The sequence below is a fragment of the Cyphomyrmex costatus genome, unplaced genomic scaffold (assembly GCF_001594065.2).
Source record: "Cyphomyrmex costatus isolate MS0001 unplaced genomic scaffold, Ccosl1.0 scaffold415, whole genome shotgun sequence".
NCBI classification, from domain to species: domain Eukaryota; kingdom Metazoa; phylum Arthropoda; class Insecta; order Hymenoptera; family Formicidae; genus Cyphomyrmex; species Cyphomyrmex costatus.
Window position 1 is genome coordinate 175,231 of NW_017278373.1, and position 21,984 is coordinate 197,214.

Genomic DNA, 21,984 nt, shown 5'->3' on the forward strand with positions numbered 1-21,984 from the left:
TAATTTAAATTTAATTTCACATATCAATTTAAATCCGACTGACTACAAACAGAATAACATTGAAACACTACACATCATAAACAATAAATGATTGATTTTATTCTTAGTTATTTCAGAAATAGATATTCCTACAGAATATCTTGTCTGTCTTGTCTGTTGCAATTGCGGATGTAATTTTAGTTTGCCAGCTCATATTGATAAGGAATTTTCACTTCACGAGTTTATTAAAGATTTTTTGTATGTATGTATAAAGGTTTTTTTTGTTAGTTATTTTATTGTAAAATTAAGAACAATAATTTTTATTATTAAATCTATTTAATTGATTTAGACCGTTCAATTATTTAATTTGCATTGCAAGAAACGAGCGAAGTTTATTAATCAAATAAAATCATTTACGTCATTTTTATATCTGTGGTTTAATCTCATCTAGTTTATTAGTATCTTCAAAAATGAAAATTTTCAAGTAAAGATACTAATTACTTTTTTCAAGATGTTTAGTTCACTCGATATTAATTAAAAATTTGAAAACAATAAGATTTTTATTTTTAATATTAAATACATAAAATAGAAAAATATTTTTAAGTATCATTACCAAATAACATTAAAAGTAAAATGTATCTCATTGTTTTCAATTTTTTAAAATATATTTTTATACTCTCTTTTTCGATGTCGCATAATATTTTAAAACATTATAATTTAAAAAATTAAAACAATAATATAACACAATCGTCAAAATACTTTAAAGTATTATTTAACATTAAAGGTAAATGGTTCTTATCGTTTTTCTAATAATATCCGAGATTGTTATATTACTGCTTTTAGCAAAGTTAAAGAGATTATAGTGGCTTAAAAATCGAGCAATAATGGATGTTTGATCAAAGAGTATTATATAAGCCTTTATCAAACTGACCTCAGGAAAAAAATATGCGATAAATTGTTTGACGTGATGGATATTGATTTATGAAAAATGCACTGTGGTTGTCTCTAACATTTGACATGTTCTCTTACTGATTTTATTATATTAGTTAAGTTATCAATTAATTGATCTTTAATTGATTGTAAATTATGCCGATCGATGAAATTAAGATTTAAATTACTTTAATTCATATAGTAGAATGTTATATTATCTTAACGATAGGCACGTATTTTATAAAACCTGAAGAAGGCTGTCAATAAATAGAGTTGAAACGTATTAAATTATAGAATTTTTTGTAAATAAATTTTAATAACACTTTTTTGACAAAACATCCATTATTATTTCATTTTTGAGCCGGATTCTTTTTATCTTGTTTTAGAAATTTACGAATTGACGAAAGGCGTCAATTATTTAAACTTTTATTTCTAATTTTTTTTAATTTATAATATTATGAAGTACTATATATTTATAATAACATTAAAATGTATCTTACTGTTTCAAATTTTTGCGATTAAATGAAGATTATTGTCACGAGTTTTACAAAGACGTTCTTTTGTTTCAATTTCGTAAAGTATAAAAGCATATGCTTTGCGTACGACATATGTCATGTGCTCACACACACACACACACACACACACACACACACGCGCGCGCGCGCGCGCATAAATGTCGCACGAATCTCACGAGCCAAGAAAGAGCAAACCACACAGTGGAATTTCTCCGAAGATTTCTCTCTGCTTTTTTTTTCTCTCGTTTTTCTATCCCGCGTGGAAGCATCGTTCCTTCCGTTTCTTCGCTTGGCATGTCTTGTCTGGCAAGTTGGACGATCGGCCGCACAATTTCAGTTTTATTAACAGATCGAACGTCCTCTTTTATAGTTCCTATTTCCTCGTACATTTTCCTAAAATCATTCATAATCTTACATTATGACTACTAAAGCAACACGTCGTCAATCTTTTCATTTTTTCGTACACTTGTCCTGTATACTTTTTTTTTTTCTTATCTCAGGTCATTAAATTTTGGCAAGCAACGCGGTGAATAAGAACTTTCATTTTATCCTTCTTTTTCCATTTTATCCATTGTGTGTCACTTCTTGAAATAAGGTATCCGTTATAAAAAAAAAGTTTCTTTTTTTATTAAGGCGTTTATCTAAATACAGTTGATATCTAAATTGAGCAAATACACGTAATGCAAGGAATTAAACGTGATTATAATAGGTATAAAAAAAAAACTCGATTTTCTGAGAAATTTAAATAAACAGGCGCTTAATCGGCCGTTGTGAGTACGAAGTCGCTCATCGCTCGGTAGATCATGCAGAAGGAACATTTCCAAGAAATCGTCGTGCCTACCATAGAATACCACGTGCCTAGCATGTGTTTGCACGCGTATCCGCGGTACACCCGCATGATATCTCTCATTGCCCGGCTCTCTGTGTTACGGATTATAAACACCGCGTAATTCAGGCAACCTCTGTGTTTCTGCTTGATGAAATGAAGTTTCTCGCGTCCGACGAAATTTGCCAGTTTCGCCACATTACTTCACGTTTGCACTGCTACAACTACAAAATTGTTCTTGGCAGGTTAATTCGGGTCTTAGTCCTCCTTCTGTGTCGTTTCTTTAGTTAACTGCCGGATTCCTTAAATTCTCTCTAATATCCCTTTCGTAGTTAGATTATAGCGTATTATGTGATTATCAATTCATTGTTTTCCCTATAATTGTTCAGTGAATCGCGAATTTTCGGTAATTTATAATGTTAAATCAGGTACATTTTTTTAATAATTTTTGTAATAATTTTGTAATAATTTTTAGATGATAATTCAGTAATTTATATATAGAATATAATTTATGGAATATAATTTAAACAAGTTATTTTTTATATTTAAATTTAGAATATATATTTATTAATTATTCTATGGAATTATAAAGAGAATTGTGTATAATTATTTTTAAATGTTATTTATATGTATAAGCGAATTTACTAGAAAATCTAAGAATAAAATACGTTTTTTTCCTGTCAACCGTGCGCGAGAGTGCAGAAAATTTTGTACTACATTTTTCAGGGAGTCAATCCAGTGTTGTATGCGGAAAAAAGTGGATTCATTGTGATCTCGACAAATGAGGTCACTCATATCCTTTATCCGCGCGTGGTTGTTCATTGCTCTCGGAATATTTTATGCTATGACTTTTTACGGCATTACATCTCGTATGAGGTTGACAATGTCAAATCTATGTACAAATATTAATCCAAGAGAAAGTTCTATTTCATGATGCTACAGTAAAATTATGTATGTCATTACTACACTTATTAGCTTTGATGTTTTAGCAAACAAAAAGCGAGTGCAATAGATGTCCAACATTATAAAATATAACGAAAAATAAATATCCAAGTAAAGGAAGGAACATCAGAGTGTAGTGTAACAGGAGTCATTAATTATTAAAGTTATAAATTAAATTTTATCAAAATACAACATGTTTGTGTCTTTAAATAACGCATTTAAATAACGCATTTAAATAAACGTCTTTAAATAACTATATTCTTTAATCTGAATTGTAAAATAAATTTATTAAACATTAATGTTTCTTACATTTTTTAATTTAATTTATAATTTTTCAGTCTTATATTTTTAAAATTAAAAATATCGTACTAAACAAAATTTCTAAATTCTATAAAATCCTTTATAAAGAAGTCATATTTGAAACTGGACAATGGATAGTTGCGAAACTATCACAGATAGTGAAAGAGAATAGATAGAAAGCGTATGTGGAGCACGTGGCATGCTTATTACATGCGGGAATTTGGCAAAGGCAGATGTTACACAATCCGCCATCCAATTTGTAGAAATTTGGCGTCTTTCTTCCCTCAAAATCTCGTCGCTTGATAGTACCTATGAAAACGCAGGAAGCTTCCAGCGCCGTCATGTCGCCACCACGAAAGTGGAGTCTTCTCAATCGAATGACGTTGTGTAGCAGTCCTTTCACGTTGTTGCGTAACATTTACTTAGAAAATTTACTTTTCAGCATTATATTGATCTTTAATGACATATTCTTTGATAAATTAGAGTCAATGAGTTAAATATTTTCTTTGCAAGAATATCAGATGTCATGATTTGTTATCAATTAGTAATTTTTGTAACTGATTTAACACGTGTATGCTGAAAAACTTGAAATAAAATTTTACCATTTATTTGTTTGAGCTCGAAGTTTGCGTAAGATAAATTTTCTTCGTCGTAGTAAAAATTCAGACGAAGTCGACGACGGCCGGAAGTTGCCGCCTGCACGAAAGAACTCTATCTCTAACTGGGGCGGCTTAAGCTCGTAAACGGTTTCCCGAAGTTACTGGCGTACCGGCGAGGCGAGAAAAATTATATTCGCCCGCGACATCAAATTGGAAACAGTCTTGAGCTGTCGACGCTTCCGCAACGGAAGCGGGATGGGCTTAGACAGGCGCGTCTTCAGCACTTGAAGATTTCGAAAAATCCGACCAAGATTATTGCAAGAATATCGCGAAACTTTTATATGAAAATGTCGCCTCTTTCTTATCGGAATTAAATTTTCACATGTAACGGCCATCTGGTTAGTCTCATTTTAGCAGGTTATTTTCAGCATTTTGCGTGAAAAATAATAAAGTTTGAAAGAAACCAAATGTATTAATTAGATAAAAATGCAGCTAGATAATAGCAAGTTTAATCTTATTATTGTAGATAAACATCTATCATGTCAATTAAGATTTTTCTCTTATTTATGCTATTCAATTAATTTTGTTTAACTAATTATTTTAATTTTGTGAAACTAATTATTATTATAGGTCTACAACTTAATTCTCAGCCGTTTTTACTAAGTTTTGATGTAAAATTATAAAATAACGAATATATTAATCTAATCGAAGTAATTCCGTTCACTTTTCACACATTTTCGCCATCTTTTATTATAGGCAATAATCGGATTCCGCTTCGGAAAAGGGATGGTTGTTTTGAGTCAATAAATTCTATGATAAAAAAAAATTGAAATTGCCATCACAAAATGTTTGGAACCATTTTTTATACATGTATTATACCGATTATACGACACAAAATTTACCCCTAAAGCCAAGCAAATTATTTCTTCCGCGGTATTTTTCTTCAGCTGAAACGCGAAAAGGAGGCAGTGCCTCAAATGCTGTTTTTCGAACGACATAGTTTTCATTACTATTTTTTGAGATTAGATTCACATTACCTATTATACCTTATTTTAAAGCTTAAAGATGACACTTCAAAACGACTATAGCGAGAAAAAGCTTCAAATTTGAATAAGTACTGTAGTTGATTGCATTAGAGGCCCGAGAATTTAGTTGCAGACTGAAGATTTCTTAAAGAGTATATAAAAATAAATTAATAACGAGAATAAACTATAAAAGCTTTATTAATATATAAACATATAAAATAGAAATGTATGTATATAATCGCTTTAACAATTACATCTAATAAGTTTTTTTGGATCCGACATATACACGTGTATGTGTGAATCGCAAAACAATGATCTTGTTAACAGACAGGAGATTCATTGTCGTTCCTTTAATTAAAAATCACGCTTCAGTTTATATCATGCTGATCGTCAAGCGTACTTCCGCTTTAAGCATCGTTATAGCACTTGTGCTGAAATGGTACCTGATAGCGAGTACTACGCAGAGTGCATCCATTACCTCCACGCTTGTTTGAAGTGTCTAAATACGTGTGTCTGTATACTGAATGTACACGTATACAGATATATGCAAATGCAGTTCATGCAACATCTTTTGAAGTCCCTTCTTAATACGTCATGGAAAAGCAGGTCATTGATTATTTTCAAATATGCTTACGGATATGTGTGCTCGTATAAATAATTTTAATAAAATTATTACGAGGATTAAGTTTATACGATTGATGTTTGTTTCATCGATTTTTTATATAAGAACTATTTAACAATTGTTTGGTTTGAGAAAGGTAACTGTCCTGTTATTTTATCATTAAAATAGGTATTTATATTAAATCAATCATTTCTATTTAAAAACATCGTAACATATAATTTTTAAATAATTACGCTGAAATTATATTTGTAAAAAAGCAGCATAATAACATTGATTTTAACCCGCGAATTCCGAAAGAAAACAGGAGGGGTATGGCATATTTTATGCCTCGTGGACGCGGAGTTTGCAAGGTAAGGGAGAGGGGAAATAATGTGTCATTTTGCACGGGATCTCTGGGGAAGGGATCCGCATGACGTACTTTCCCTCTCCTTTACCACGTGGATCCTTTCATTCATCGAGTATGCTGGGTGTCTCTTCTACCCCTCCCCTTCCCTCCATAAAGTTTCCAGATTAAAAATGGTGTTATCATGCTAGTAAAACATACATGACAAATTTCATATTAATTATATTAATAAAGTATATTGTCTTGGATGACAAAATTGTAACAAAATTTGAAATAAGTACTTTTACTTTTATCTTCTTCTTTATCATGCAATTATCAATACTATAATTTTTCGATTACACTCAAATTAGTTTCTTCTCAATCCTTTTATCTCATCACGTAGGCAAAGAGAAAAATAAAATTAATTCTGTTCTCTTCTATACAGGATCGGATCTAGGCATGGGCCAGACTGGGCACCGGCCCAGGGTCTCATCTTCCCAGGGGGCCTCATAGTTAATTTAGTTATTTTTATAAACCCAAGTCCCCAAAACCACATACCTGTAGGACAGTGAGTTTTTTATATACGTAGCTCGGCGAACAAAAAAATGAAACGAAAATGTTTCTTAATGTCTTCGATTAACAATTTATTAATAACAATTTTTTTCTACTAGATTATTTTTTCAGAACTGTGTGTAATATAATGTTAATGTAATAAATTATCGAATATTTTTAAAAAACTTGAATACATGAATTATTATTGCTTTTTCATTTTACGGAAAAATCAGTGCCCTTTATACATGGGGCTCATCGACGAAGTGGCCTCAAAATGTCTAATCCGACCCTGCTTCTATATTTTCCTCGGTCATGATTCTTCAGCTGCATCAAAGTCCCATTCTGCGCTTGGATTTCCGGTTGGTCATGCCACATCGTAAATTCCACCGAATCCGAACATCGTCGTCGAACTCGCAAAACAGGTCGGCATCATTTCAGCGGCGGGCCTGCCCGCGAAACTATGAAATAATCTCGTCGTTAATCTTGCGCGTCGGGACGTGCTGTGCATATCCCTTGAACCGGGCGACTCCCACCCGCGGCCTTTTCTGCCTTTCCCGCTCGAAACAATAGAGGACGAAAGTTTACGGTCGCACTAGACCACCGCGAGGATCGTATATTTTCGCCGCAGCGCTCGTAAACTGCGGTCATGCTGCCAGTCGCCACATCGTAGACGCATCTTCGATGCGGCGGTGTTGGTGTGCGGAAGGGCTCTGTGGCAGTATGCCACTGTGTCAACGTGTCACTGGATAATTTCAGAGTTACGCAGTCCTCTTGTTTTCTGTACCCTCAGCCCTCGTCTTTTTTTCCCAACTGTACGGCACAGAGATTTGTTCTCCGTGGAATGTGCGCGTTTGCGTACGTGTTTATCTAAGTGCATTTTGAATGAAACATGGAGGTCGTCCCGCTTATTGCTCGCATTTGCGTTCGTCTGCATGTGTGCATTACGATACAGCAGATGTGAAATACTAGCACTTGTTTCGCTCATTGCTGCGTTTATAAGACAACAGGAGCAATAAGTATAAGCCACGATTTAATAAAATGAAACAATTTGAGCACATTAATCAGTAATCACTATTTATCTAGATCAACAGTGCGTTTCGTTTTCACGCTCACATGCTGTAAGTATCAATTCATCCTTGTTATTTATCAAATATTAAACGAGAATCCCGTTACGAGACAAATGGTGCTTACAAGCACAGTAAGTCCAAAATGGAACTTCCAAGTGTCTGTCTGATTTTTTAAGCCCTATTTTCATAATATATGGTTATCTATAAAAATAAAAGGGGTTATCAAGCTATTCATTCATAAATTTCTTGATAATTTTTAGGTAACTACTATACTTTGACATAAACAGGCCTCAGTTCGCATTGACAGATTATCCAAATGCATTTTCTATAAGTGTTCGAATTTGAATATAAAGCCTTGCAAAACTATTCCTTAATTTGGAGATAATCTTTTCGTATCCCAGATGTTGAAACCGATTTCTACCTACACGTATATATACATGCAAATATACGTGTATTCTGGATACGAATTTTAGGGATGCTATCCTTTATTCGTTAGTCGGATCAGAATTTGTTTTTGCTCGCGCGTGCGGATCTCAGAATGCTGCACGTCATCCGCGTTAAGAAACCGAGAAAAGAAGGGCGCCGAGAAGAAATATGCCACAAGAAAACCGAGATAATGCTTCCAAGAAATAAAAATGTCGGTCGCTCGAACACGCGAATTAGGAACTTCGTAAGGAAAGTGGGATCTGGAAGGAAGTAGTCCAAGAAGATTTAGCGCGTGGCAATTTGTGGAACGTTATGTTAGTCTTCTATAGTAATTGTGACTTCACACGAGAGTTTACGAAAATGTATTGTCCCTCGGGAGACAGCAATTTCTTATCCCAATTTATCGCCCTTCGGATGAAATACAGAAGCAATAAGAAATTATATTAATTCTCTCAGTGATAAGCGCACTCGCGTTTACATAGCACAATAATATAGCTTGAGAGATGAAGCGATAATTTAAATTTTCCAAACGACAGGATAGAGATAAATTTATAAATATTTAAATTTATATGTGTATTATATTTATTTTACAAATATTTAAGATTTCTCTTTTGGCAAATTATTAAATTAAATTATAATTTATCCATTTGATATATTTTGCATATGTAAAAGAACGAGCTTTACATTAAAATGCGGCTGCAAAATAATTAACTATTCGTTCCAGTATTGACTGTAAAAACGAGAAGAGCCTCAATGTATACCGTATATGGCGTACGTACATGCACTTGAATGCATTTGTTTTTATCTGTATTTATTTGAGCATTGAGATGTTAATCATTAAATTACGATATAGCTGAAATTGGAATAAGGTTCATAAATATGGCGGCACGTATAAAAAGTCTGAATGCATTCATTTAATTATTAACGCGACGATGTCTCGGCCGAATTTACGATCATCGGGTGTGATATAATGCGTCTGGCGTGACCAGACGGTTTTAGTGTCGATAAAAACGTAGATCGTATACGTGGGCAGTTTTGTTCTTTTCCGATCTTTTAAAAAGAAGTGTGCCTTCTGACATTTTACGAAGAAAAATATTACCGACCACAGAAACGACAATGATGATGGAGGAAAGCGGCAATCTTAGTTTACGGCACATTTACGCGCCCGGGGAGTTTATAATATTACGAAAATCTCGTGCGCGAAAAAAAACCCTTGGGATAAAAAAGTGACGAGAGCAGGAGTGACTGTTCGTACAGGGGTTGCAAGGACATTTGCAGAGGTGGCGCCTGTGATAGTTCGCGAGACAAGTGGAAACGGACGGCCATAATCAGACGTGAAAATACTCTAACATATTTGCCTGAGGAAAACCAGAGTGGAAATTGTTTCCTGAGTATGTTGATACGATTCACGCGTTTGTTCCGGAATTTCCTTATTTAATACTGCACATGGCACAAAGAAAGAAGGGATTTCGTAGGGGATTATGTATTTTACATAAAAAAAAATTGTTAGCTTTATAACATATAACGTATTCGTACCTAATTCGTTCCAGAAATAATAATATATAATATTACATCAATGTTATAATTTTCTACTTAGCGATATAACTGTTATATACGACATGTGTTATGCTATACTTATATTGTTGAGTCAAAAATTATAGTATTGATGAAATTATACTGTTAAATTGTGTTTTGCGAAATGTAATTTTCTATATTATTTTAAGAGAATATATATAATTTTCTTCCCTTAATGTAAATATTTATTCTGAATGAATTAGAAGTAAATTTAATAACCAAAAAATGTGTATCCAAGGATCAGGAAGTAGAGAGTCAGACGTGGTTCTTTGTACGTAATTAATAATTTATTCTTTAAAAATATTGAAAAATAATGAACGTTTCGACTCTACTTTGGAGTCATCTTCAGCATAACTATAAATCTCTTCACTTCTCCGAATGTTTGAAACAAAGTCACCCATCAAATTTACCGATCTGATGTGCGATCTAATAAAATATTAATTTCGTTAATCTCTCAAATCAACTAAAAAATCATAAGTAGTGACTCATCTCTAAAGTTATTATTTATCAATATTTTTAAAGAATAAATTATTAATTACGTACAAAGAACCACGTCTGACTCTCTACTGCCTGATCCTTGGATACATATTTTTTGGTTTTTAAATATGGAGAGTTCGTAAGGGAATTGCACTTGGCTTTAGTAAATTTAATGTTTCTTCTTCCTCTTGATTTCCGTATCGGAAGATCCATTGGAAGTGGTAGAGATCGCGATAATGGTGACACCGGACGATTTTCATGTAATGTATGTCATCCTTATTTGTGACGGTAGCTTTTTGTCAATTAATCTCGAGTTATCAGGATCTGTGGCAGGACTTTACCGTGGGGTGGAGGCACAAAGGGGTGGAGTGTTGGTCATTTGTATAACGCCAGTAGATGGGGTATGTATACGGGCGTTATCGCACCTGAAGAGGGGCGGGAGGGAGAAGTAGTGATGGAACCAAACTAATATTTACTCCCGATTCTCGAGCAAGCCAAGCGAAGATGTTCATGTAAACTGCGTCAATATTAACTTCCTACTTGTAAATCTCATTGGTATGCTCTCGTAATGTTTGGTATTGTATTCGTGCATAAAACAACGATCCATATAACGTTCAAAATGTACTGAAATACATAAAAATTCGTATTCAGTCTTTAATTCAATAAATTAAATATTAAGTACCGCATAAGATACAAACAAACAATTACAAATTATTTCCTGCTACGTTTTTTTCGATACTCAACACGGTACAAATCATTTTAAGTTCTCAATTTTTAAGCAGAAGTTTCGAATACGTCAGAAATAGAAAATATTGTAATAGAAAAGATTGTACACAGTTGTGATAAGCGTCCTGTCAAATGCTTTGAGATTGAAAGAGGATATCGCGGGTTTTCGGAGAGGGCGTTGGTTATATGAAATGGTCAGTTCGACGAGTTATACGATGTCAACGGGTTGTTCTGGGCAGATTCGTTTGATAATTCGATAGCAATCCGTGTTTCAAGCCCCTCGCAGTCCACCCCGCGTTCGCCGTACGTGGATTTACCCTTGCACACACACACCGCACGCAGATTCATCCAATTAAATTTATCAGATTGCATGCTCGCGAGGATCAAAAGGGGGACGATACGCGATGATTGACAAGCGTTTGTCTTTTTGGGGTCACGGCAGTATTTTTTTCATTCTCAATTGGGACATTGCTTCTGCAAGAAGTGGATAATAGTGGTAGCACAATATCGTACTGAATTGAAATAAAAAAAATTTAGATTTGCAGAATTTTGCGATTTACTTTACAGAAAGGTTCTTTTATTTTGCGGATTATGGCATGTGAAAATGATTGCTTATTCTATATGCACTGAGAAAAAAGATTGCAATTACTATATATAGTAATTTATAATTTCTAATTTAATTGTAATGTATCGTCATTTTTGATGTCAATTATATTTATATATTTTTAATGGAATCTGTAATTATTATTATTAACGTTATAGCAATAATAATTATACAAATAACGAATCGTTTAATTATAATCACTTTACTATGCAATTATAATTACAAATAAAAAATACTTTTTTTTAACATTTTGTGTAACGTTTGATAAAACAGAAATACTGTACAATGGAATATATCTGATATAAAAAAATTTGTCAGAACATTGATGATTGGTTTAAATAAAATAATAAAAACTACTCAGGTTGTAATTGAACTAAATGCGTAAGTTAAATTTTTAAAGAGTATAAAAATTAAATATACATTTATTTTATTTCGTTTTCTCTTTCTTGTATAATGGACTTACACAGTCAGTCAGTTTCTATTACGAACTTTCCTTTCGGATCAATCCCTGTCAACCGCCAATGAGTATCGTCGTTCGGTCTGATGATGATTGATGATGATGGAGAATATACTAACTGTTCCAAAGGTATACTAAGCAGAGAACGATCCGTATAGCTCGGCAGCCATTTGAATGATGTTTATCCGGAAACTTTGAAGACTTTATGCAACACGTGTTCAGACAGCCAACGGAAATATCAAAAAGCCAGAAGGCCATAATAAGTCAGAGTATTGATTTTTCAAAGAGATTTTAAGACTATATTAACTTAATAAAAGTTACATATATAATTAAATAGAGGAGAAAATCTCAATTTTAATACTGAAAGTTTAATATTGGATTTAAAGCATTATTATTTTACAGTTACATAATATCGTACGGAAATTTCGCTTGGGATATATCAAAAAATATTTGAATCTACGTGACTCAAATAAAAAATGTTAATAATAATAATATAAGTATTTTATATCACACACATAATCAAGCTAGCGCTAGTAAATCGTATTGTCACGATTGTGAAATAATGTTTGCGGTTTTTCCATACAATTTGTGTGAATAATATGTGCCCTTTATAATCTCCCAAAATCGAAATCGTTTGAAAGTTTGGCTTTCGCGCGACTCCTGTAGTACGTGTCACTATTCTACGTGACATGCATATTTGAAATAAATTCGATGGGTTGCGAGAGAGAGGAATGTATGCGACTCGAATTTATTCCAGTGCCACTCGCACACGTGAAGCAAATAGATGCGAAAACGTGTGTGAATTAAAGCATAAGGAATGCTCGTCCTTTCTTCATAATTCGCACGTCATCTCCTCACGAATTGCATTGCAAATTTTCAAGTTTTAGTTTTGAAATCAGTGTGTACGTATAAATATTGCATTACTACGAGTATAAAATTAGAAAATACGATTTATATATTCAGCGATACGCAAAGAAAAACAATACAAAATACATGTAAAAAAAGTTTTCAATTTTAAAAATAACAAAAGACTTGTTTATTTAAATATATAGAGCAATTGTATTTTTCATCCATGGTGAAATTGTAGTTATGTATCAAGAGAACTCTATAGGTATGTATATGAAAATGTTTACAAGTAAATACAAGTGCTCATAATAAAAACAAATAGAAGCCTCTATTCCAATTTAACAAAACAAGTTTTTTACAAATACTCAAACAATCTCTTTTATTAAACTCGACCAGTTCTACAGGCGAACTAATAAAAACATGTTATTGATTAAACGCGAACTAGTTTTTATCCTCTTTTTTCATTAACTATATCTCTTATCGAAAATTTTGAAAATAAAATTCTTAATACAAACGTGTGTTCTCGATGAAATGAATCACATTGTTTGCTGTATGTTTTTTGTCATAAAGACGGACGCGTATTATTGCGAAAGCTGAATTATTCTTTACAACACAAACAATAATATATAAAGAAAAGTATAAGTGAGAATGTTTTATTCTTTATAGTACACGACGCACTTGAAGGCAGACAGAATTTTAAAGAGATACAAACGAGCACATACAATGAAGTAGAGTGCATAACAGTGTTCTATAAGATATTCTACCGAAATGTCGAAGAGTATATTACGCTTAAGAAATGAGCTGAGTTTGCTCGCTCGGCGCCAGTCGCTACTTGTGCCAGTTATAACGCACTTTGGATTCTGGTATCTTGTAAGTAGTACATCCAGCAGTCGCGCGCTCGTAGCTGATTCAGAGTTGTGCTCTCGTGGGAGACGTCAGCGAACGCTGGTTTCCTGTCCAAAATTCGCACGTATAAGTTTCATGGAGAGGAACATATTTCATGCGCTTCTTTGCGACAGCATAAAGTAGATACATTGCACAAGTGATTACAATGTAAATATATTAAAGAGATAAACTTCTTTCAATCGAAATGGTAAAAATTTTGCGCAATCTTTTGCACTTAAGAGATTAGCATCTTGTATGACTTTTGAGGAATAATTTAATCCTTCGTGCAATCTGAGTCTTCTTTTGGCACAAACAAATTTTTCTGAAATGAAAGAGGGCGGAGTTTGGTTTTTCCTTCTAACGTATCTTGTAAAAATCTATTTGATAATGTAATAGGAATATCGCAAAGTAACCATAAATTTTCCCATACTTTTTGAAAACCTAGAACAGTAGCAATTAGATTGCAGACGGAAAGAATATGATTACAGATAAAAGGTTAATAATCCTTAATTATCGTTCTATGAAGACTTGTTCTTTGTCGCTACGTTGGATTGTACTAAAACTTCCTATCTTTTGTAAAATTTAAAATATATATCTGTTTCATTTTACGTACAACGACTATACAACTAGTTTAGCCACAAAGAACAGATTTGGAATGAAAGAAAATATCAAAAATATGCAAGCTTTTTTAATATCCTTTGTATTTTTTAAATAATGAATACACTAACATAGCATCGAAATTACAAATAAAAGTGCGACATAAATAAAAGTTAATTTTATGTAACAACGGGATGTACAAGATTATATTGAGAAACATGTATGTCATCATCGAAAGTCATGTCGTTATTCTCTTTCCAGCATCAGCACACGTACGCGTGACATCCAACGAAAATGCACAGCGGCATGTAAACGATGCCAGTAATAATTTGATGGAGGATCTGCCCGTTTTCGAGCCGACAGCGGCGAATGTCAGTGCATTTGTAGGACAAACCGCATATCTACCGTGCCGCGTGCGAAATTTGGGCGACAAAGTAGTAAGTCTTTTCTTCTAATTTTACTATGACATTTTATTATAAACACTATATATACACAAGAATTCTTTTATAATCATTAATTTAATAAAATTTTACATAATATATTTTATTCAATGCTTATAATACTTCATACACGATTATTCATAGCATTGTTCGGTTATAATTTATAATATCAAGTACGCTGGAATAATTTAAACCTTTAAAGATTATACGTTTAGCTGTGTTTATGCAGATATAATATAAACATGAAGCTATTTGAAATGCGAATTTGTTTTATGTTACTCGGAATATACAAAGCTTCCTGGACAATTAACTCTTTGTGAACTGAAATGACCTCATTTGGGATTTTCCCCTTTCATTTTATGAATTGCTTGTTTGATTTTTTTGAAACTTGGTTTATGGGGTAATTTAATAATGCTTTATACGAATCTGAAGTCAGAAATAAAAAATTTAAAAAATAGTCTAATATTTCGAACAAAAATTCGAAAAAAAGAAAAATTTGATCACTATAAAATTTATAGTTTTAGAAAATTTCTTCTAATTGTGAAGTATTATTAAGTTTTCAGTTTCATTTTAGTTGAAGCTCATCAGTGCCACGCAAATAGTTCATTTAAACTGACTTTCAAACTCTAATTATAAACCCTGTGATACTAGATCCAACCTACACATTGAAGGTTATTACCTTTACAAAATTCGATATTTTCAGGGCAGCGAATTTCACGATAGTCAAATTTTTAAAATATTTTTTCAAGATTATTTTTTTAATTTAAATTTTAGAATTCTGAGGTATATAGAATCAAATTCATTGACCTCGAAATTTTTTAGATAGACCTTCCATAAGTTACTTTGTAGAAAGCTCCAGTCCGCGAAGAGAAGGGTTAACAAAGGTTGTACATGGGTTGTATCATTATTAATTGCAAACTGGCACTGACTAGCTCGACGGCAATTAATCTGAAAATTTATCGGAGACGGCTTCGATTCAAACAGGTTGTTTCCAGCACCCTTATCTGCATAAGGGAGGCTATGTAATTAATACAGCGGCATGACAAATTGTCGCTTCCGTAATAAGGGGCCACCAATAAATATCGCGGCCGCGATTAGAGCGTGTTCCACACACGGGAATATAGGATGTGAGGGTGGGTGTCGTAGCGCGTAGGAAATGGCGTGTCTGTGACGATACATCATGAGGAGTCATGGCGACACAGACGTCAGTGTGCTTCCTTCAAAGGCGAAATCTCTCCGATGCGTATCTCGCGGCGTTGACTAAGCACGGCATAGATTTAACGAAGACGTATGATCATCGTAGCGTAACTTTTCTTCAGCGACCGGTCTCGCTTTTCAGCTCTCACCGCATTCTAGTTATCTATTGTATCGTCAAAGTTTTTAGTGTTTTATGTGAATTTAGTGAACGTGGATCCAAATTCATTAGATTTTGTGGATACGGAGTAATGCGAATCATGAAGAATGACGCAGGTATATTTTTCAATCATTTCTGGCGTGAAACAAAGTATGAAAAGAGATATTTTCATCTTTTTGTATGTATGTATAATATATAATTATATAATTATAATTGAAGTAAACGGCAAGCGAGAAAATTGCAAATTCGTAGCGTGGGTAGAATGTAAATGGAAAGGAGAGGAGATTCCTAAAGCATTTACATCGAAATACGAACGCTTTATAACTTACCTACCTAAATTCTTCGCTTCGCGGAACACGCGCAAATAGAATCTTTTGAAAATTCTTGCGTCCGCTGTGAGAAAGCCTGGCAATCCGGAGTGCCGGAAACACAGTTTTGTGGTAACAAGGGATGCACAAGGAAGGTCGATGAAACGATTGAAGCATGCAAATTTGCGGACGACTCAGCTGTGACTCATATAGGTGGTGGTCGCAATCATTCCGCGAAGAATGCAGAATCATCGTACACAGCCAATGGTCGCATTCAGTGTCCGTCAGTCGGTTGGTTCACAGACACCCGTTAGATTGAAGGGCACTTGGTACCAATCGGGAATCATTCCTAGGAAGCGAATGTCATACGGTTCGCTATGCATTTTTCTCTACAAACGCAATTTTTCGACACACCCATCCAATTTTCACGACCCACTTTTTCGCGTTCCCGAATTTCCTCTCTCGCTTTAGACAGGTTTCTTTCTGTTTCTATGCAAGCTTTATTGTTATCGAGCGAACGGCAGTAAACGTATGCAACTGGTGGATGGATACGGTTTTTGTAACGACGCTTTGCCTTTTTCACTCGAGGTAGAAATGTTTGGAATTGATGAATAATAATTGTCCGACGATTGATGCTTTTAAGATGTTTGATAACATTGATATTGAAAAAATAATCCACCTGGATTTTTTGTTTTTATTAAATACATAAAAGTTCTGTCAATTTAAAAACTGCAAAAACGTATGGGTATTCTGAAATCAATTAAAAGATTTATTCTTATTAATTTATTTTAGTCATTTAAATAGTAATACTTAAAATATTTTTACATTTATTTAAACAAGAATCAATAATACTTAAATATATATTTCGTTTCTATTTAGGCTTTACATATATTGAGACATATATTAAATTAAGACATATATTAAGACATAAATTAAGAGACATATATTTTAATTTTACATATATTTGTATATCAGGAGACGCGGTAGTGTCACTTTACCTTGCGCAGATTAAATGTCGCTCGAGCATCGTGCGCCATTTGGACCGAGCGTGGTGAAGTGAGGTGAGGGGAACAGCGGAAGGCGAAGGCGATTCGAAAATCGGCGGAAAGTTACAAACAATTTATGAATGTTCACTTTGTACTGGTATTTCTTTTTCTACACACTCAATAATTTAATATGATTCTATACATTTAATGTACATTTCATATTTACGCTCACCCGTTGAAAGCATTATTTCACATATCTTTCATGAAGCAGTATGGATTTTGAAAACAATGTCAAAAAAAGTTACGTCACGATGTTTCATAACAATATTGTGTAATTTAGCCAAATAATTTCAGAAATCATACGTTTATAAGTTCCTTTCCTTGAAATTATATGATTCAGTCTTTTAAAATTAAATTCACATAAAAAGACACACAATGTAAGGTAATTATTTGTAATACGTATGTTTAACTTAATTACATTAACACGTGATAATAAAAAATAGCGTAATAATTTGGAACAACAGATTACGTGTGATTTACAAACATAAATTTTATGATAATAAACTAGAAGAAGAAAGCCATTTACGGTCGAAGCTGGATCACAGTGCTTATTATAATTGTGTGAATTTTATATACTGCGTATGTAGTCCCCCCATAAATCGCGACGCTGATAGTTTTTCAGCATTGACGCATACATACTTACTACCGCAGTAATATCACTTAGTTAAATTGACAAGCAATCTAACAATTTTTTATGCTTATAGCATCTTATTGGATCTTAATAATATGTTGAAAGACATATATTAAATTTTAACGATGTAACGTTGAAGTAAAGATAAATCTAAATCTGTGAAAAATAAGATTGCGAAGAATATCACCTTTCGTCCTGGTTTCCACTACTGGACTCATCAGTAAGACATTGTAATGGAAACCTACCTTAGACGCCTGTTTAAATTATTAAATCGAGATTCTATATATATACAGATATACGCATATCTCAGCACTTGCGAGAATTTTTGCGAATATCTATAGACCTCTGATGACGGGTCGACGTAGTAATATTCTTCGCAATATTTATCTAAAGAAGGAGAATAACATCTTTTTTCAGGCTGACGTAATTTAACAAATACTAGAATATTTTTAAGACCATACAATTGATAAACAATAATAAACTAGAAGAAGAAAGCCATTTACGGTCGAAGCTGGATCACAGTGCTTAATAAATTTTATGATAACGTTACGTACCTCTGCCACGGCACCTAATCAGGAGAGCCTATCGCATTGGTCCAGCGATCATAAGTTATGCTTATGCTCTGTTACGCATTTCCTGTCAGATAGGTTTAAGCATCTATCAAATACAAAAGAAGCAAAAATATTGTTTCCAGCGCTATACACGCGAGTACGGTACATATTTTTAATATCGTACACTTGCGATAATATCACTCAATATTAAACCATTCGTGGTTTCGGTAACGATACTACCACTTTCTATTTTGAACAGTGATAGAAAACTGTTGACTGCATATATATTTATGATCGCCAGCATAAGTAGAAAAAACGAACACAGATTGACGCAGCCTAACGCAACTCATTGCTATCATCGAACGATTCACAAAATGGATTGACAAATGTTTACCAAAAATGAATCACTCTCACGATTTCATTTATTCTTAATCAGAAGTTTAAAAATTGTATGACATTTTTTCATAATGTCAGTTACTTGTTTCATCATTGCAATCGTTTCTAAATAAAATATCATTGTTAATTTTAACCCAATAAAAAAAATCGTAACATTTTCATGAACTGTGTATATACGAAACATATAGAAGTACAACTTCTAATTGCTCACGTTTCTAATTGCTCTCGTCTTTAAATACAATCCACTTTATTTTCAAGAAAGTTATGTAGCCTTTAATTTCCGAGAGAGTACTACATTAAAAAAACGATGACGTGAATGCAAGAATTATTTAAATTAAAGTTATAAAAGAAATAAACACTAAGAAAGAGAGAGTTCAAATGTTTCATATTTTAAACGTTTTATCAACGTTACACGTCAATCCCTATAGGCGTGAAATGATCCTAGAATGTCACATAAACATTTTGTCAAAAGTTGAAACAAGTTATTTTTTGTAACGGGGTAATATCTTATACTTTTTAAAATTGGGAAACCATTCTGTGAATGTTATACGTCCATTCATGTAATATCTTTCGTACTTTTTCCATAATATCGCCAAATATTACGATTACACACATTGTGATAGTCATTTTTATATTACTGAAATGTGTATTCATAATCTAGTAACAAAAATGTTCTAGCAGTCAATATCGCTAAAATAGTTTTTAACATCCGTATAATATTAAAGTAAAATCGTATAACAGAAACTCTAAATAATATTTAAATTAAACATATAAATTATCCATTAATAGTGCAAGAAAATGTATTATTTGATATTATAAAATCATCACTCAAGTAAGTAATTTTCCTAACAGGATACAACTAAATCCTAAAACATGCCTAATAAATCCTGAGTTCGCAATTCGTTTTGAAATCGGTTGATTTTTATGAGGTTGACATGATAGTTTATAGATTTTCTTTTACTAAATCTTCGAAAAAACAGATTGACTTCTTCGTTGAAGCGCTGTTAAAATGTCGGTTTTCTTTGAAAATTAATAAAAGTTGTACTCGATCAAAACGGTTTGAAAAGTCAATCAATATCAATCTGGTTTCGACTAATGGGTTAAAGGCTACATAATATGAAATAATATGCGCTTATAAGGATGATATATCCATTATATATGACAGCATCCATTAGAGTACCTCGTATAAAAATTACTTAACCACTGGAAATCTCCTATCCATTTAATTATATCTCGTATAAAAATTACATCTGTATTCTTAACTTCTTTCGACGTGTTGTATTATTACTCTTACAAAGAGTATAAATACAATTGTATTTGATCATCTATCTCATTGTCAATCGCGCTTCGTTCATAATGGCATTATGTTTAAAATAATTGATCTAAAAAATAAATAATTTTTTTATCGAGTATAAAATTTATGTGTCAAAACTTCGGCATCTTGTAAAGGATCGAAAATTTAAGAAGAAGGTTTAGTAAGAATCTTTAATTTGGAGAAAGTCGCAAAAAACAGAATAGAGTCAATTATATTTGCAATCATTTATAACATATTTATGCTTTATTTAACCATTTGTGCTTATTGTAGATATTATTTAAAATTTTAGCCTCTTGCATGAAATGAAGTTCATCATCTATCCGTCTATTCATCAAACACTGACGTTGTAATATTTAGTGCACTGCTGCTTCGATTAGAAGTTTCAATTGTTGTCGGGATAGCCAAGACGATACGTCAAAGAAAGAAATGACAACGTCCTTGTTATTATGATCTTCTCCAAAACGCAGCATAAACAAATATATTCTTATAAGGATTTCTTTTTTAGTTTATTTCCCCTACACACTGCAGAAATTTTGACATTTAATTTCTGGATACCCTATACGTTAAGCATAATAATATAAATTATTATTATTATTGCATATAACAAAAATATGGAAACAAATAAAAATATTACAAAGGTACAAATAATTTTTTTATAAATATTCTAATTTCGGTTTGGTACGCAAAATTCTAATTTTCAATAAAGCTCTTTAAAATAATTTTCTTTAAAATTCTCTCTCATAAATCCGTGTGATAAGGATTTCTATTGCCACATTTACAGAGTCGTAACTTAAGATCCGGTAACAAAGATTTTCTTGCAAACAGAAAATAAATATATTTACAATGTATGTGTGGCGGCCCGCCACCAGAGGTCCAAAAAGGAAAAGACTCAAAGGAAGAGACTCGCGCCAATTCTCGCATGTACTCGAGATATGTGAGATCTATTCATATATCACCTCGCTCTAAGACACTTCCAGGCGCCTGAGGCAGACTCCCACTGTAATGCCTTACTGATGAGTCTAGTAAAAGGTAATAAATATTACGGTCGCATTGCAGTCAAAAAGTAAGCCTACAATGCCACATAATATCAACGCATTACGATAATGAACGTTACATGTCAAATAATACACACGAACATATCGAAATAAGACAGCATAAATGTAAAACACGTGACAAATGATTTAAAAGTAAATCGGTACTGATTTACACTTAAACCCTTTATCACATGTAATGCTTTTGTGTCGTCTTATTTCGATATGTTCGTGTGTATTATGCAGATTTGAACTTGATGTCCCGGTAAGTATTACCGTGCTGTTGGGGTACATTTTTTGTGTCGTTATTTTTTTCTCTCCTGTCGATTCAATCTTTTAAGGATCAACTTTAAATGTCTTCAGAGGTAACTTTCGTTTTACTTTATTCTAATATTCCTTTACTACCTTCGTTAACACGTTCTAAATATATTTGTACAAGTTTACGTTGACATTTATCCACCTTAAATCATAGAATGAAATAATCTTCTTATTAGTGCAATAAAATTATATTATGCTGACAGTCAGAGCCAGGCAAAATACATCAAAATAATAATTGAAATACAAAATACGGAATACTGACAATCTGTGTATTGATTTACAAAATACAAAATACTCTTAATTTTATCGATTTTAAGTACAA

At 32.8% G+C, this 21,984-nt stretch overlaps 1 protein-coding gene across 1 annotated transcript in view; it reads left to right on the forward strand.

The window, feature by feature from the left end:
* The window catches only part of LOC108777217 (hemicentin-1), a 128,629-nt gene that overhangs the window by 20,311 nt on the left and 86,334 nt on the right, over window positions 1-21,984 (forward strand). The window contains exon 2 of the mRNA XM_018544048.1: window positions 14,534-14,709. Coding sequence (XP_018399550.1) covers window positions 14,534-14,709 — 176 coding nt within the window. The remainder of the gene's footprint in view (window positions 1-14,533; window positions 14,710-21,984) is intronic.